Source organism: Martes martes (genome assembly GCF_963455335.1).
Source record: "Martes martes genome assembly, chromosome: 4".
NCBI classification, from domain to species: domain Eukaryota; kingdom Metazoa; phylum Chordata; class Mammalia; order Carnivora; family Mustelidae; genus Martes; species Martes martes.
This window is the reverse complement of record NC_137891.1, coordinates 15,904,786-15,918,798: the sequence shown is the minus strand read 5'-3', so window position 1 is coordinate 15,918,798 and position 14,013 is coordinate 15,904,786. Positions and strand designations below refer to the sequence as shown.

Here is a 14,013-nt window from a genome sequence, read left to right as displayed (position 1 = left end):
AGATCACAAGCAGGCAGAGAGGCAGGCAGAGAGAGAGGGGGAAGCAGGCTCCCCGCCGAGCAGAGAGCACAATGCGGGGCTTGATCCCAGGACCCTGAGATCATGACCTGAGCTGAAGGCAGAGGCTTAACCCACTAAGCCACTCAGGCGCCCCTGAATCTCTTTTTTCTTTAAAAATTTGTTGGAGAAACCCAGTTGTTTGCCCTGAAGAGTTTCCCAGTCTTGATTTCATCTGTGTTCATCCGGATTTGTATCTGGGCTCTATTCTGTTCCACTGATCTAGGTATCTAGTAATAACTGTACTATCAGTTTGTCCCTTTATCCCTGTTAATGAACTCTGTATATTTAGATGCTCTCTTGAGTGCAGATATCTACAATTATTATATCTCCTTGTTGGATCCCTTTATCATTGCGCAATGTCCCTGTCTCTTGATAGACTATACTTTAAAACAAAGACTGTATCATTTAAGCATTGCTACTGCAGCTTTTGTTGCTGCTGCTGCTGCCGCTTCTGTTCACGTGGACTATCATTTTCCTCATACCTTCAGTCTGCACGTATCTTTAGGCCTGAAGTGATTCTCTCATAGGCAGCATATAGAAGGTTTTTTGTTTTGTTTCTTTTTAGATGTCACCCCACGCTTTTTGATTGGAGTATTTAATCCATTTACGTTTAATGTAATCATTGATAAGGTAATTGTTTTCTGGTTGCTTTTGTAGTTCTTCCTTCTCATGTTCTCTCTGCCCTTCTGGTTTGATGGCTTTCTTTAGTGTTATGCTTGGATTCCTTTCTCTTTACTTTTTGTGTATCTATTACAGGTTTTCAGTTTATGGTTACCGTGAGGTTCATATACAACACCCTGTATTTACAACAATCTGTTTTGAGCTGATGTTCCTTTTAAGTTTGAACACATTCTAAAAGCACTGCATTATTCCCTTTCCAGGTTGGAAAACCCTCTCTCTCTCTCTGAATTCTAAATGATAACCTTGCCAGGCACAGTATTCTTCATTGTAGGCTTTTTCTTTTCAGCACTTTGAATATATCATCACACCCCTCCCTTCTGGCCTGCAAAGTTTTAGCTAAAAAAAAATAATAATAATAAAAAAAATAAATCAGCGGATAGCATTAGGGGGTTTCCCTTTTGTATATAATTAGTTTCTTTTCTCTTACTGCTTTAAAGACTGTCTTCAATTTTTCACTTTTTATTATGTGTCTTGGTGTAGACTTCATTCGGTTCACCTTGTTTGGGGCTGTGTGTACTTCCTGGACATCTATTTCCTCCCACCGGTTAGGAAAAGTTTCTTCAATTTCTGCTCCCCCACCTCCTTCTAGGACTCCTATAATGCGAACGTTAGCACACTTGATGTTGTCCTAGAGGTCTCTTAACCTATTCTTATTTTAAAAATGTCCTTTTCTGTTCAGCTTGGATGGTTTCCACTACCATCTTCCAGGTCACCAAACTATTCTGCTGTATCCTTTAATATGTTATTTTTTTACTTCAGTTACTGTATTATCTCTAATTGGTTCTTTTTTTACTTTCTCTTTTTCTGATTTCATCCACTCCTTTCAAGTTCACTGAGCATCTGTATGACCATTACTTTGAACTCTTTATCAGGTAGATTGCTTGTCTTGGTTTTGTTTAGTTCTATTTGTGAGGCTTTGTCTTGTTCGTTCATCTGGAATAAATTCTTCTGTCTTCTCATTTTGTGATTTTTTTTCTTTGATTTACATCAGTTATATCTGCTGGCCTTGTAAGCAGTGGCCTTGTGTAGAAGTGTCCTGTGGGGCTAAACAGTGTAACATCCCCCATGGTCGTCAGAACCAAGCACTCCAGGAGGGTCCCATGTTGTAGGCTGCTTATGCCCTCCTCCTGTGTACTGCAGCTGCTGTGAGTGTGCTGGTGGGCAGGGCTGTCCCCAAGCCCAGCTGGCTGAGACGCCCTCCTGAAGTCACTGCAGGCATGCTGGGTGGGGGCAGTAGTTGCTTTGTGGGTTCACCAGTCCCAAACAAAGTGACCACTGGGTGTTGCCGGCAAGAGCCACTTTGGAAGGGGACGTGCCTAACCTGGCAGGTTGGGTGGAGTGGGTCTGACAGAGAATGCCAGGCAGGGCGAACGGTGCTATCAACATAGTTGGGAGAGTGTCAGAACTGGCTCTTGTCAGCATCAGGCCAGCTAGGTGGGAGATGGCACCTGCTAGCACTCCCAGTCCCGGAGAGATTTTTCGGTAGATCCCTGCCCCTCCAGCAGCCACCCTAAAATGAGCCAATAAATCTCCTTCCTGTACAACCCAGGTACTTTTTAAACTGCTGTCTCTCTGCTGGATCTTGGAGTGAGTGATACTGGTGTGCTGGCCCTTACGAGTAGAGTCTCAGTTTCTAATAGCGCCCTGGCTCTGCTGGAGTAAAATCCTGCTGCTTATCCAAGCCAAACGTGATGGGGGCCTGTCTTCCTGGTGCAGACCCCCAGGGCAGTCAGGAGGCAAGGGGGCACCTGACGTGCGGTGGGGCTTGATCCCCTTGCTCCTCAGGGAGGACCTCTACACTTGTGCTGTCCCCTCCTGGTTGTGAGTTGACATACCACATATTTGGTTCCCTACCATGTCTCTGCTCCTCCTCACCCTTCTCAGTGTGGCTTTTTCTTCACAGTATGGAAGAGCTGTTCTGCTGATCAGGTCATTCTTGGAAAGAATTGCATTACATACAGTTGTTGCCTGGGAGTCTGTGGGAGGAGGTGGGATCCTCCTCCTCCTCCACCATGCTCCTGGTCATGTCAACCTGAAGGAAATTTTGCCTTCTGTATTTCTTACAGGGAATCTATATTACCATCTAGAGTCTTGACCAGATTCAGGTGGGAATTTTCTTATTTTGGCAAGACTGCCGTAGGTGGTAGGATTTTCTACTTAGAGAGGCACACAGTATCTGGTTATATTTTTGTGACAGGAGGCGGCGATGGATGCCCAGTGCTTAGACCACTTAGTTTACCAGAAGTTGCAGAATGTTGACAGAATTCTGTCAGCCCTTTATTCACTAGGACACTTGTATAAAAATTCCTGTGTCTACTATTAGGTGCCCAATGGTAGGTGGTAGGGGGGAAAATATGTATCTTCCTGCTGAATGTGTTGATTCCCTCACTTCCTCCAATGGTGGTACTGTTTTATAAACACAGACATTTATTTTTAATCATTAAGGAACTCTTATGATCTTTTTCTTGTAATATCTTGTAATATCGCTCGTATTTTATGGATGTAACATCTCAGCCTTTACTGTATCAAGTCTCTCTTAAAGTTCTTTTCCCTAAATTGTTTCCTCTGTTGTTAATTTTTCTATTTATCTTGGCCTTTTTCTTTCTGTTGGTTCGCCTCATTGATCTGGTGGTCCTTAATTATCAGTTATATTTAAGGAGGCTTGAGTTGCCAGTGTTGTGTTCCCTCTGCTTCTGTGAAAACAGGACTCTTTTACTGCCAGTTCTCTGAGGGGGGAATCTTACTGGACATTCCTTGTGGGACAGGCCGGGACTGGACACACAGATCTGCGATTTCATTTATGAGTGAGAAGGGAGGGAATTAACTGTGAGGCTTCTGCTCCTCTGAATTCTTTCCTTTGGGATCAACATTAGAGTTCCCAAGTCTTGGCTCTCACAATTTCTTCAGTTTTCTTAAGAAAGAGATTTCCCTTTGAGTAGAAATGCTTGCTGCACCTGTACTCTGCATGGCAATGAACACAGGGAGTGACAGCTTTCTCTATGAGGTCTTGAGTTACCCTAACTTGGTCCTATTTGTCACTAATTCTAAACCCAAAGTCCTCCCTGTGATTCTGCGTGCCAAATTTGCTCTCACGTCCTCTGGAGACCTTTAGTCTAATTGGTCCCTTCCAGAAACTCCAGCCTTGTTTCTTTGCTCTTACGTTTTCCACTTTGAATACATCGGATTTTACTTTAGAATGATTTTAGAAGGAGTGAAAGGGAAATGTGTGTCTAACTTGCCATAAATACCAGCCTTTTTATTACTGTTCTCTAGAAACAAACAAAACTCTTATTTTCAGCCAGCAGTAACAACTGACCAATAGGAGTATTTTCAAAAATATATTGATATGCTTGATATGGGTATTAGATTTAAAACTTACAGTTATCAAATTAGTTGTGTATTTTCAATCTCTTGAAAAGAAATCATGTCTGACTTAGTTGTTTCCTACATATACTCCATGCTTATAAAAACTGATCTACATACAGAAATATATACTATGAAGAAATATTTTTAAATCAAAGCCAATTATATCTTTAGTAAGGTTTTCCATTTAAAGGAGAGAAGTTACATGATTCCACAGTCAAATCTGAAACTTTCCCATTTTCGTGGAGGAAAATATTATAATTTAACCCTTAGAAAACAGACTTTAGGGACGCCTGGGTGGCTCAGTTGGTTGGACGACTGCCTTCGGCTCAGGTCATGATCCCGGAGTTCCGGGATCGAGTCCCGCATTGGGCTCCCAGCTCCACGGGGATTCTGCTTCTCTCTCTGACCTTCTCCTCGCTCATGCTCTCTCTCACTGTCTCTCTCTCAAATAAATAAATAAAATCTTAAAAAAAAGAAAGAAAGAAAACAGACTTTATGTCACAGGCAGTATAGATTAAATTACCATAACTCAAGAGACTCAGATTAAGACCGCAATAAACTGAATTTCAGAATAAGAATAGAAATATTGAATGATTAAGTGACTAATGTTAATTCTGAGTTAATACAGGAAAAAAAAATCATATCATTAACTTAAAGCCAAATCTTTATAAATTCAAGGTCATATAGAAATCTCTTAAGATAAATGTACTAAATCAAGTTGGTGAACTAAAGGCCTTCCACCTTCTTCCTTTAAAAAAGATTATTTAGAGAGCAAGAGTATGAGCAGGGCAGAAGGACAGAGAGGATCTCAAGCAGACTCCATGTTGAGCATGAAGCCTGACTTGCGGCCCAATCCCATGACCCTGAGATGACCTGAGCCAAAATCAAGAGTCAGGTGCTCGACTGACTGAACCACCTAGGCACTCCTACTGTCTTGCTCTTAAAAATCATTTCAAAATAAGAAGGAAAAAAAACCCCACTTTTTTTTTTAATGAAACTAGGACATATTTCTGACTCCTAATCACAAAATATACAGCAGAAAGTAAATGGTAAAATGATAAATGATCTGTTTCTGTGCTAAGGTGACTCAAGTGTCATGTGGCTGCAGAGAGAGACACCAAAGATAAGCAAATCAACTGACCCAAGGAAGTTCTAAGAACTGGAAGATTGAGGTCCTCAGGCTGGGATACGGCAAGGGACTAAGTGGGGACTGTTTTAAAAGGTGGGGAACAGGAGCGCCTGGGTGGCTCAGTGCGTTGAGCCTCTGCCTTCGGCTCAGGTCATGATCCCAGGATCCTGGGATCGAGCCCCACGTCGGGCTCTCTGCTCAGCGGGGAGCCTGCTTCCCCCCCCCCCCCCCGCCTGCCTCTCTGCCTACTTGTGATCTCTATCGGTCAAATAAATAAATAAATAAATCTTTACAAATAAAAAAAATAAAAGGTGGGGAACAGAAAAGACAGAAGTGACAGATTACTTCCCAGGCTACTTCTGCCCCCTACCCCTGGCCTGAGAGAGAGAAGGAAGAGAAGTTGTGCGTACAGTCCCTGGAGAAGCTAAATCAGAGACAGCGCAGCACAGAGGCGTGCAGGGGGGAAGCGCAGGGTGAAAACAGAGACCGAAAGCTGACTGCTTGGTGAGCTCCTCTCTCCACGCTCATTCTGCTCCAGAACACCAGCACACTGACGAATCCCGACCCTTTCCAGCGGAGATCAGAGGATCCCAGTCTGAAGAAACTGAAGCAACTCAGAAAGAGCCTGACAAGCTGACATTTAGGAATCCCTGGTGCAGTCGGCTGGCCTGCCGGGCGATGTGCTGTCTCCCCACAGAGATTCCAAAGAGCTTTTTATCTTAACTTTTTAAATACAGAGCATAAAAATTGCCTGACATTTGAAGAAAGTCATGACAGGGACTAAAACAAAGAAAAAGGAACTCGGAGGAAATAAAAGCATGACATGGCAAACAAAAAATAACTCTATCTTTAGAGAGATAATAAGATGCATCTGCATGTGTCAAACCAGATAATGGTAGGGAAGAGCTTTCAGATATTAGAACCAGAACCTGAAGTTTTATTAAAAAGTTGAAAAATATTTTTGAAAGTGGGAGAAACAGAGATAGAAATTATAGGGGAAAAAAACTGAGATCAGAGTATGAACCTGAGGGGTCCAAAGAAAGAACAGGAAAAAAAAAAAACCTCCCAGAATGGACAGAGATGAGCTTCTAGCTGGAATGGACCAGTAGAGAGCGCACAAACTCTGAATGACAAACCCATCGAACACCTTTGTGAAGTCTAATAATTCCAGAGGTAAAGAACTAAAATATCCCACTGGGAGAAAATAGTAGGCCTACAGGGTAAGGACTAGATATGAGGACAGCCACTGATTTACGGACATTAAGCCTAGAAATGGAGTCCTGCAAATTCTCATGGACTTAATAGAAAATTATTTCTAGTCCAGAATTTTATGCCCAGGAAAAATACCCAATAGAAGGGTTTTTGTTTTTCTTTCATTACCTATCCGGGCAATCTTACAAAAACAAAGTAAATCCAACTGAAAAATGTTTCAGCAAAACAAAACTGAATACACGGGATCTAAAAGTAAGAGTTCCGCCGCAGAGCAGACACTGGTCCGAAATGGAGAAGACGGAAGGGTCGGAAACTGGGCAGATAATCTAGAGAGCCAGATTATCTAGACAGTCTTCCTCATGTGAAGAAACAGAGGAAGGCGTTTCACAGAGCTGTTGCAAAGTGTGAGAAGGCTTCAGCTTTTGAAGAAAACGAAGTAAATAAAAGTGAGGAAAGCTGCACCAGGAAAACGAAGCGGTATATCCTATGTTCAGCAGTCAACGGCATTTACACCGACATAATAATGAAAACACTAAATGCGTATACAACCCCAAATTCCGAACTGAGTACACTGAGAAGCTGTGGAGGAAAGAATTCAGGCGGCAGGAAAGTGCTGGATGTAAGAACAAAGATGCTCGTCCTCCTTAACGGAAACAGAGAAGATGAATTAAGAGAGAACCGCACATACTAATACTTAGACACATGATGATGAAGAGCTAAGTGGGCGTCTCTGGGAAAGCTGACTTACAAGTAGAGAGTATGGTGGGGAGGCTGTGTAAGTTTTTCAGAACTACTTTATAATCCATTACTCATGTATTCCTTTCCATAGTGGTTTACTGATTAAATCATTAAAATAAAGAAGCAGCACCTAGGACATATAAATAAATCTGAACTCCATAGCAAATAATTTCATGGTTCTATTTCCCCGAGGAGACATTTCAGTAAAAAATAATGCAGTCAGCTAAGTGGTAGTTTTAAAGGAACGAAACACTGGGGAGGGACAGCCCAGGGACCCAGCGGGGCCAGCAGACAACACTGGGCTTACGCAGGCTAGTGTGGTGTACCATCAGGAAGGTCAGCGAGCCTGGAGGCAGAGGACACTGGTTCTCACGCTATCATTACTTTAAACCGGTTTCTTCACTTCTGAGAGCCTCACTGTCTTGGCCTACAGAGATCTATGAAATGATTATGTCATAGGGGCAGACATCACTTGTGTACATGCATACACAATGCTGCAAATGTGCATGTTTTAAAGGGATAAAATGACCTGAGAATCGACTGCATTGCTAGAGAAAGCCAAGCTGTCAATCTCGATACAAAACTGTTTTCTATAACTGTTAATACCGGGTTAGTGTACAACCTGCAAGTTTTCAGTAGGCTCTATGACCAAGGTGGGGCTTGAACTCACCACCCCAAGATCAACAGCCGCATGCTCTACCAACTGAGCCAACCAGGTGCCCTATAACTTTCAAGTTTTAATTGAAAGGAGTAATGGAGTTTTTTACTTGCAGGAAGAGCATCATTTAACTTCTTGCATACTTACAGAAATGCATAGGCCAAGATCAATGTGATCAACAAATACATTTAAATCCTTATCTGCAATTTGCTGTAGAACAAGGAGTCTACTTAATATAAAACAAATGTAAGGACCTACCAACCATTAAATCCTATATAGAGATCCAAGTCAAGCAAGGCTGCGGCTGCTTCCTTCGTACCATCAAAGGAATGCACCTAAGGACATACAGGTAGAATTTTATTTAATTACTCTTTCTTTAAAATCCTAAATGACACCAATAAGACTTTCTAAGCAGAAGTAGAGATGCATTAGGGTTTTTTGGATCAGAGCGTTTCAAATGCGGTGGCCCCTACATTTTTTATTTTCAAATCCAACCTCACAATTAAAATGGGTCAACATCCCCCCGATGCGAGGCAAGAGGGGAGAAGGCCACCTAGAACTTCTGTCCGTGGCTGCCTGATGGCTCTGCTCCAGCATTCCTGCAGCGCCACCAGGAAGGGGACTGGCGCTGGGAGCCCCATCCTCGGGCAAAAGCATGAAGTTAAAAATGTTATAAAACCATGCAAAGTGTATCTTAAAACGTTGTCATTTTTATGTTATGGGCTACTTTTTTCTAGAAGAGAGATGACTTAAGAGGACAAGTTTTAAGAAGATCGATAGAGTTGTGAGAATGTCACTAAAAAAACGTGAACTGTTACACAGCAGTATCTCAGGAGGCCAAAAGGAACGAGACGGTGTTCTCCTTCAAAGCTATAGGGATTAAAGTACAGTTTTTCACACTTTGAACATATTTGTGTAATCAAAACCACAATTAACAATACTTTTTAAAATACACCTAACAAGTGGGAGCACCCGGGTGGTTCAGTTCGTTAAGCAGCCAACTCTTGGTTCCAATTCAGGTTGTGATCTCATGGGTCATGGGGGCGAGCCCCATATGGGTGGAGTGCAGAGTCTGCTTGGGATTCTCTCCCTCCCTCTGCCCTTCCCCTGCTGATGTGTGCATGCTCTTTCAAATAAATAAGAAATCTTTTTATAAAAATAAACACACACACCTAACAAGTGATGTCATTAATGCGTTCAAACAGCATCCAGAGTCCGAATCCATTACGAAAAACGGGCTTCTCAAAAACAGAACCATGTTACACAGCTGCCCAGAAGAGTCTGTTCTTCCCCTCAGCATTTGCAGCTGACTAGAAAATATATCCTTCATTAACATCAAATTAATTTTAAATCAGACTCTTCATAAACCATTTCAGAAAATTAGTTATACTTTATTCGGTGATTTCTTTTTTTCCAAGTAATTCCTACACCCAATGTGGGACTTGAACTTACGACCCTAAGATCAAGAGTCACACATTCTACCCACTGAGCCAGCCAGGCACCCCGTGGCAATATCTTTTTTTGAAAAAAGTCAAACATTTAGGTTGGATTTGTTGCTGTTAAGTAAATTCTTTAGAAATAAAACAACTGGGCTAAGGGGTAGAACCATTAATCCCAAGGGCATTAATGAGAGCCTCTAAGCCTCTCTCAGTTCCCAAAGGATAAACTGCAGGGTCCGTAAACTACAGATACAGAAGTGCACAGCAGTGCAGAAAACATTATCGCTAGCAGGCTGTGAGACACGAAGCAGGGCTACAAACTTGGGAGAATACAGACGACACTCTCAGCAGCACAGTGCGGGCATACAGTACGATACCCACAGGGAGTAGATACAGTAAGTGTAAGTGCCATTTCCTCTGTCCTTACTTGGACGTAGTAGGACTGATTTTATAGAGCTGGGTAATAGCTTTTCTGCTGGAGACTAGTGAATTGCTCCTAAAATTAGAGGTGAAAATGTGTGCATCGGAGAGTTTTTCTGAGGCAGATTTTCAAAAGAACCCATAATCCAAAAAAGACTTAAAAAACACTGCTTTGGATGCCTGAGCTAAGGCAGGTAACATTTATGGGAACTGACTGAAATGACCACACATCAGTGTTTAGAGTAGAAGCAAATTACAGAAAGGAGGGGGTCTCGGATCAGAGTGGTTAACAGCAAATGAGTACAGCTGACAAGAAATTAAGAAGGCAAACCTGAAGTGAGAATTAAAATATTAAAATCAGCTTAGACCCTGCTCAGAATGTCAAGTGAAAACCACTGAACAACGGCCGATGGAAGAGGCAGAGAAAAAGATCACCCACGCTCCCGAAACGCGAGTCCATTCACGGGGTTTTCTTGTGAACCAAACTCTATCATTCTTGTACTTTGAACAAAATAAATGTAATTAAATCCGTGTGATTTATGTATCACATGTGGCCCATAGGTTCTAAAGTAAATGTGCGTCCTTCAGTAAGAGGGGGAGGAGCACTGACTGCTGATCCCTGCATTACTTCGCCAACCTGAGGAGCGAGGAAGCTTCTGGGCAACTCTTCTACTTACCACTCCCCCCACACACCGGTCTCTGTTTCTCTTCATTATGTCTGTGAATTAAAAACAAACAACTGCTGGCTAATACCTTGTTTGATTTCTGCAAAATTCTTAAATTCTAAATGAGACTTTAGCTTTAACTCACCCAAAAATTCAGCATGTGAGTTCCGACAGTGAAGAAACATTGGTAATTTTGTTTGTTCTGCCAGTTCAAACTGTTTTTCAAAGTATCTGTATGATGCCAAAAAAAATTTCCTCGTTAATTTTATTTTAGCGTGAAAAAAATAACTGTTAAGTATTTTTAAGTTAAAGGACTTTTATTATCTTGAGATTACAGGACAGAAGTAGTGAACTCAGACGTTTAAAACACATCTGGCTTAGTCAAAGGCTTTTATAACACACAACTTCCTGAAAAGGACACATCATTTTCTGGGATTACAAAATTATTTTCAAAAATGTTGGTTAGCTTTCCATTATAACTACTGGGTAAATTAGGTAGCACTTTACTACTGATCACTAGAAATAGCTATAATGTTTATGTTTCCAGTGATGGGAGCTGTTCCTCAAATAATTATTATTTTTTTTTTACACATTTTATTTATTTGAGAGAGAGAGAGAGAGACAGCCAGAGAGAGCACGAGTAGGGGACGGGATAGGTAGCAGGAGAGGGAGGAGCAAGGAGGCTGATATAGGGCTCAGTCCCAGAACCCCAGGATCATGACCTGACCTGGAGGAAGACGCTTAACCAAATGAGCCACCCAGGTGCCCCTCAAATGATTACTTTTAACTAGGTTTTCCCACCAAACCCCAGCAAATGAAGCAGATACTCTCCCATCACCCGTGGGATCCGTTCCCTGCAGCATGTGTTGGAAGGGAAGAACACACCAGCAGCCTCTTGCCCCGAGAGCTGGCTGAGCAGCATCAATGGAAGTCAGTTCGCTGCAGGAAGGGGCCTGGCACAGCTTTACACTCAGTGTTTTCCATGTTCTGTTATACAAGGAATTACTACCACTAGATGCAGGGATTTATTAAATAAATATAAATAGCACAAAAACTGAAACATTCTACTTTTCAAAGATATAAAAACTACATGATAAAATGGCAGCCGTGGGGCGCCTGGGTGGGTCAGTCGGTTAAACGTCTGCCTTCAGCTCAGGTCATGATCCCAAGGTCGTAGGATCGACTCCTCATCGGGCTCCCCACTCAGTGGAAAGCCTGCTTCTCCCTCTCCTTCTGCCTGCCGCTCCCCCTGCTGTGTTGTCTCTCTGTCAAATAAATACATAAAATCTTTTTTTTTTTAAGATTTTATGTATTTATTTGACAGAGAGAGATCAGAAGTAGACAGAGAGGGAGGCAGAGAGAGAGGAGGAAGCAGGCTCCCCGCCAAGCAGAGAGTCCGACGCGGGACTTAATCCCAGGACCCCGAGATTACGACCCGAGCCGAAGGCAGAGGCTTAACCCACTGAGCCACCCAGGCGTCCCTAAATACATAAAATCTTAAAAAATAAAATAAAATAAAATGACAGCTGGGGATATTTAGAGAGTACTTTATAAAAAGGTTTTTCAAGTGCCACATACCATTATCTCATCTGATCCACAAAATAACCCTAGAACAGGACAAGAGCTGGTGCCAGAGGACGTACGACCTCATCCAAGATCACAACACACTGTAACAAACTTGGACCCAGAAACTGAGTGCTCGAATTCCAGGTCTCAGCCAAAATGACTAAAAGTTGTGACATTTCCAAGAAGCTTCTTCTGGTCCCACAGCATAATGAAAATAGCCAGATGTAACATGGTGCGTGTTCCCGGTGTTCTCACTCAGCGCGGGGCTCACTCATTCTCACTCATGGTCATGCAGTTCAAATGAAATCAGGAGTTACAGAGAGTAAGGGTCTTATTTTCCTACAGGAGTTTACCTCTTCTAGGTACCTTAATTTTAGGGAATAATTTCTTGGTGTTTAGTTTAAATCTCTTTTGCTATATATTCCTCTATCTTATCCCCTTGAAATACAAGACAACCATTTTCCTGGAGTACCCCTTTGTCCTCTTGAAAATGCCAAATTTTCAAATTAGATACATAAGTGCACTTCTTAAAGAGTTTTCATAATTTTGGTAATTTTTTTTTGTCTTTATTACCCAGTGTTTAGGCTTTTAAATCACCTTTTCAGGTTCTGCTGGGCTATAGTAAGCAAAAATAATTTTAGTTAACAAAGTGCTGAAATTTCACAGGGCAGGAAACAGAAATGAAATCTTTAAAGAAAAGTCACTATTTCCATAACCTCTACAGTAATTGAAATGTCAGCAATGAAGTGTGCTCCAGTCATTACGTAAACTTTACCATGGATCTGGCTTCTGGCTCCACACTGCACACTCTCCGCTTCACGCTCCCCATCTACACGGATCGTTTCTTTCACACACAATTCTATGTACAAAGCCACACAACTGAGCCACAGATTTACAAAATCTAATGATCCCCTTGGGAATAAGCCTGCCCATCACAGCAGGCAAAAGTACAAATTATGAAAATAACAGATGTTCAAGCAATGTGCCTCCATTATTCTGCATATGAGAAAAGAAAGGTCCATACACTCAAGCTAGCTAGGTGTCTTAAGGAGGCCAACTATTCCTAATGACACAGACTGAGGATAACCAGGGCTTGACATGAATTTTTGTCTTTAAAGAAAAAACCCACCATCCTAACTAGAAATAGCGTAAGTTACAGGGCAGCAGAAATTGGCCCTTATCAAGAGATTTCTCTGCTTCTTTCAGTTTTTTTTTTTAGTTCATAAATGAAAAGCGCTGTTTCCTTGAGTTAGATTTGCTCATTTTAGTGAAGCTGTAATTTGCTTCTGCCTGTATTACTGCTTCTTACATTTGAGGGTCAACAATAACGGAGGACAAGGGCTTGAAAAGGTCAGCTTGTGAGTAGCTGTTAGTAATTAAGACTGAGGCAACTCCCCAAAGCCCAGAGCCTTGGAGCAGTGCACCTTAATCCGCAGAGCTGGGCCAGCCTCTGGACTGGCCCATGGCAAGGACAGCCTCACTCTCTCATCGCTGGGGTTCCCTAAATCCCCAAACGGTTCTTTTGAAATCCTGTCTGATGTTGGGTTTCTTTTTCCAAAACAGACCTGCACAGTATTAACATTTTAAAGCCCCAGGAAAATCCCACAGCAAATTCTTCCCACTCAAGTGAACTGAGCTCTAAACTTGCAGCAAGGAAAGGGGATGGAGCCCGGGGCAGACACTGAAAAGACAGCCCAGGCTTCAAGGGTAACTCTTCGACAGCAAAGTCCAGCTTATTCCTTGCTTTCATGCCTTTGGGGATTTTCTGCTCTTTAAAAAAATGCTTTGCAAAAACCCCAGAGAAAAAGATTGTCTGTATTTTCTTTAGGATGAAAATACTTCTGAGAATACCACCACAGTCGCAATTTCTGGAGCACTAACTGCGCCAAGCCTGTCACTATGATGCGCTTTACATACCCGATGTTGAGAAAGGTAGACGGTATCATCCCCATTTCAGTGATGAGGAAACTGAGATTTACAAACAGACACACAGCCACCAAATGGCAGTTAGGGTTCAAACACAAAGCTGTCGATTCTACGAGAACTACCCCGCACAGTTACAATCCGCCTTACTTACCA

General features: G+C 42.2%; 1 protein-coding gene across 4 annotated transcripts in view; it reads right to left on the bottom strand.

Annotated features, from left to right (window-relative positions):
• TATDN1 (TatD DNase domain containing 1) overlaps positions 1-14,013 on the bottom strand; it is a 41,046-nt gene that overhangs the window by 6,448 nt on the left and 20,585 nt on the right. For 3 of the 4 annotated variants that reach the window (XM_080802625.1, XM_080802623.1, XM_080802624.1), the window contains 3 exons: positions 10,514-10,599; positions 10,381-10,421; positions 8,103-8,179 (listed from right to left, as the gene is read on the bottom strand). In XM_080802625.1, the coding sequence (XP_080658751.1) occupies positions 8,103-8,179; positions 10,381-10,421; positions 10,514-10,599 (204 nt within the window). The remainder of the gene's footprint in view (positions 1-8,102; positions 8,180-10,380; positions 10,422-10,513; positions 10,600-14,013) is intronic. The other variant, XR_013966770.1, reaches the window with a different exon arrangement.